The sequence below is a fragment of the Zea mays genome, chromosome 4 (genome assembly GCF_902167145.1).
Source record: "Zea mays cultivar B73 chromosome 4, Zm-B73-REFERENCE-NAM-5.0, whole genome shotgun sequence".
NCBI classification, from domain to species: Eukaryota; Viridiplantae; Streptophyta; class Magnoliopsida; order Poales; family Poaceae; genus Zea; species Zea mays.
Window position 1 is genome coordinate 210,568,164 of NC_050099.1, and position 4,534 is coordinate 210,572,697.

General features: G+C 55.3%; 1 protein-coding gene across 1 annotated transcript; it reads left to right on the plus strand.

Moving 5' to 3' along the window:
• The first annotated feature begins 277 nt into the window (after positions 1–277).
• LOC100284074 (glyoxal oxidase) lies at positions 278–2,145 on the plus strand. Its single transcript, NM_001156972.2, is given in 1 exon segment — positions 278–2,145. A coding segment is annotated over 1 exon segment (1,680 nt). The 5' UTR covers positions 278–329; the 3' UTR covers positions 2,010–2,145.
• Positions 2,146–4,534: the final 2,389 nt, after the last annotated feature.

A 4,534-nucleotide genomic window follows, 5' to 3' on the forward strand; every position in this document is an offset into this window, starting at 1 on the left:
CGTTTGTTTCTTTGCCTCTTGGTCAAATTTGGGAAAGATTGAGCTAAATCTAAATATGAATATTTTGACGGGTTAAAATGGAGTCCGGTCCGAAATTTCTGACTATCTGAATCGCATAAGCATAACCCTGTTCCAACCATCAAATGCGTATTCCTCGTTTCCCTCCAACCTTTCTTGTACCAACCCTGCACCCAACACAACATCACAATGCGATGCAACACACTCTGTACCAGGCACAAGCTAGCTACAAACCTACACCTACACCTTAACCTATCACATCGATACGATGCATGAAAAAGGCTTAAAGAGCGCATGCAAGCTAAGCAGCCATGCCCATGCCAAGATCTTTCCTTCTCCACCTCCTCCTTGTCGCCAGCGGCATCGCCAATGCCGGCGGCGCCGATGACGCCCTCTCGAAGGAGCCCACGCCCTCCTCATTCCAGGGAGAATGGCAGCTCCTCCACGCGAGCATCGGCGTCTCGGCGATGCACATGCAGCTGCTCCCGGGAGACTTGGTTCTCATGTTCGACCGCACCGACACGGGACTCTCCAACATCTCGCTCGCCGCGCTGGCGCCGTGCGCGGCGACCCCCGACAGCGCCGACTGCACGGCGCACTCGGTGCTCCTCGACCTCCGCTCCAACGTGCTGCACCCGTACCCGCTCGCCACCAACCCGTGGTGCTCCTCGGGCGCGCTCCTCCCCAACGGCACGCTCCTCCAGACCGGCGGCTTCTCCAACGGCGACCGCGTCGCGCGGCTCTTCTCCCCGGCCACGGGCTGGGTCGAGCTCCCGTCGTTCCTCGCCGCGCGGAGGTGGTACGCCACCGACATGATCCTTCCCGACGGGCGCGTGCTCATCCTCGGCGGGCGGCGACAGTTCAACCTCGAGTACTTCCCGCACGACGGCGCGGCGCCGGCGCTGACGTTCTTCCCGTTCCTGGACGAGACCACAGAGCCGGACGCCGAGAACAACCTGTACCCGTTCCTCCACCTCCTCCCCGACGGCACCGTCTTCGTCTTCGCCAACGACCGCGCCGTCGTCTTCGACCCCTACAACCGCGCCCCGCTCCGGTGGCTCCCCGCCGTCCCGGGCGGCGTGCCGAGGAACTACCCGTCGTCCGGCTCGTCCGTGCTCCTCCCGCTCCGCCCGGACGCGCCCGAGCACGCCGAGGTGCTGGTCTGCGGCGGCGCGCCGCGCGGCGCGTACCAGCTGGCGCTGCGGAACGGCACGTTCGTGCCCGCCGACCGGACCTGCGCCCGCGTCGCGCCGACGGACCCGGACCCAGTGTGGGCGATCGAGGAGATGCCGCTGGCCAGGGTGATGGGCGACATGGTGCTGCTCCCCACGGGCGACGTGCTGATCGTGAACGGCGCGGCGGCGGGGACCGCCGGGTGGGAGCTGGGCCGGGAGCCCGTCACGCGGCCGGTGCTGTACAGGCCCGACGCGCCACTGGGCGCGCGGTTCGAGGCGTCGCTGGCGGCGTCGGTGGTCCCGCGCATGTACCACTCGTCGGCCGCGCTGGACACGTACGGCCGCGTGCTCGTGGGCGGCAGCAACCCGCACGTCGGGTACGTGTTCACCAACGTGACGCACCCCACGGAGCTGAGCCTGGAGGCGTTCCTGCCGCCGTACATGGACCCACGGCACGACGGCGCGCGGCCGCGGGTGCTGGCGGCGCCGGCAGAGGTCGGGTACGGCGAGGCCACGGCCGTGCGGTTCGGGATACCCGCGGGGGCGGCGGATGGCGCGGCTACGGGCGAAGAGGTGCGGGTGGCCGCGGTGGCTCCGGCGTTTGCGACGCACTCGTTCGGGATGAACCAGCGCGTGGTGGAGCTCGCGGTGGTGAGGATCGCGCAGCTGGACGTCGGTGTTTACGAGGTCGAGGTCGCCGCGCCACCGACGCCCGGGGTGGCGCCGCCCGGGTACTACATGTGGTTCGTAGTGCACGCCGGCGTGCCCAGCAGCGCCGCGTGGGTGCGCATGCGGCCGCTAGGAACAGGCGCCTGAGTAGCTCAGACTGAGGGCTGATTTGGTCCTCGTTGGTCACCAAACCAGCCCCGGGACTTTTTGCGTTCTCCATGTGTGTTTTGACTTCAGTAGGACAGATTCAGGTTCAACTGCACATCAAGGTTTGCAATGAAAAACAGGTCCAAAATTTTATCTTCACCTGCCAAAATACCAATGGTTATCGTTGGTGAGGTAGGAATTCGTTTCTTTGCCATATCGATCATTATTTAAGCCTCATAACATTATAATAATATGTATTATAGTTAGAGGTGATAATGTATTGTGATCCAAATGTTTCTTTACAAATTGCTAGACTCCTAAATTATTTTTAATTCAAAAGTGAATAGAAGTAGGGTACGATCCTAACCTGATCCGATCCTTATATTTTATAGTGTAAAATTTAGAGTTCATTGCCACCCCTACTTATAGTAGTACAAATATTATGTTTTAAATTTCAAATAATAATAAACAAATGTTAAATTATTAAGTTTCTATACCATTATATAATCCAACAGTTTAAACTTTGCAAAATTCACCCAACTAAATCACTCTCACACTCATATCATTATCTAAATCCACCAAACAAATTGCACTCATGTCTAACACACCCTTAAAAAGCACGATTCACATAGCTAAATAACCCTCCTTATAACACCCCAGGTGTTTATCTCCCGTTCGACATCGACTATGGACTTAAAGGTCACTTTAGATACAGGATTTCAAAGTGTGAAATCCACATTTGTCTTTAGAAGGAAAAGGTAAGAATAATCAGAGTAAAGCGGAAATAGATGAGAAAAGATTAAGAAAAGTTTAAAAAGAATTAGAGTAGCAAAGATAAGTAGATAATGGTTGTCCAGTTCTATCTAGGTTTCGTCCTACAGTCAACATTCCTCTGATACCACTTTTGTCACACCCGAATTTCGGGGCACCAAGACCCGGGCGCGAACATAAACACCAGGTGTGCTGGGACCAAGTCTCACACATATGATGCATAGTGGCACAGTATCGAATGTCACATCTTTACTATATAACATGAGTTCTGTACAAAAATAATTAAATAATTACATCATATGAGGAAACGATCAAGCAACCCAAAGTTGACTGGGAGACGACGGTCTAGACCTCTCACGAACTCGTCACAACATCCTCCACGCGCCTCATCCTGCGGTACCTGTTCTTGACCTGTGGGGGTGTGAGACATCAAGAGTGAGCTCACATACGTTCATAGCTCAACAAGTCGTGGGAATAATGTGCATGAACTCGCCAAAGGTGGGAGCTCATGTTAAGTGTAAGGCTTACCAAAGAGGATGGTTAGAGCTGAACATTGCTTTTAAAGTTGGTCAAAATTTTATTAGCAATTACTAAGTATAAGTAAATACCAACCCAATTAAGTATTAGAACAAAAGTAACAACAACCTCACCTGCGATGCAATGCAAATGACAAATTGAATTTAGTTCCATAAATTAATCATGTGAGTGTCCGAGCTGCTCATGACCGTGAGCACGGCTAGTATACCAGTTTTACACTCTGCAGAGGTTGCGCATCTTTACCCACAAGTCATGTTACCCATCTGCCAAGAGACGGCCAATCCCATACACCTCTACCGAGGAGGCGAGGCAGGGTAACACTACGAGGCCTTTACAAAGTTCCACTAGCTTCAGAAAACCCGCTACAGTTTATAGGAAGCTCCAGTGTAGGAATCCCTTGGCTGACCGCCATCGCAGCAAAATCAACCAAGAACCTTCCTACACTGACCACTCCCCTACTGCCCTTGCCCCTTTCGGGTAAGGTAGTCATCCACTAGCTTTCCTAGTTAATCAGCCAAGGGCGTCCTTAAACCCTTGTGGTGGCACTGTTTTCCCGTGTGGTTCTCCATTGTAACGCCCTGAATTTGGGGGTAGAATTTTTTTCTTCTTTTTCTCTCACCAAATTCGGGCGTTACTCTCTTTTCTCTTTCCTGTTTCGCTCCTTCTTCCCAATTTGTCTGATGTTACAGGTGTCTGTGTCATGTATAAACCAAAACCTAAGTGTCACGGGTGTTGCATCATGCCGAAGCACATTTCTTTGTCTGATGTTGCGTGTTCGTCCCGTTCCGTTTCGGATTTCGATTCGCGATTTAATTCCGTTTAGTGGTCGTGCACGTCGTGGGTTTCGATCCGCGAAGTGGCCCGGCCCAACCCAGCCCGGCCCGGTCCGGCCCGGCCCTGCGCGCCCCTGGCGCCCACACCCCCCCATGCGCCCCTTTTATCTCTCTCTCATTTGGATCTCCCGCGCAACAACCTCCCTTCTCCCTCTTCCACCTCTCTCTCCCCGTGGTGCCCTAGGAATTGGAGACGGCGATCACCGGAATTTGGACCCCGAGGTGAGCTCCCCTCCCCTTCTCTCTCTCTCCCTCTCCCTCCTCTTCTTCCTCCCCCCGCGCGCCCTCCCTTTCCCCTGCTCGCGCGTGACCCCGCTCGCCCCCCTGCCCGCGGCGGCGGCCCCGCCCGCCCCCGCTCCCCTGCTCGCCAGCGGCGCCCCCCGC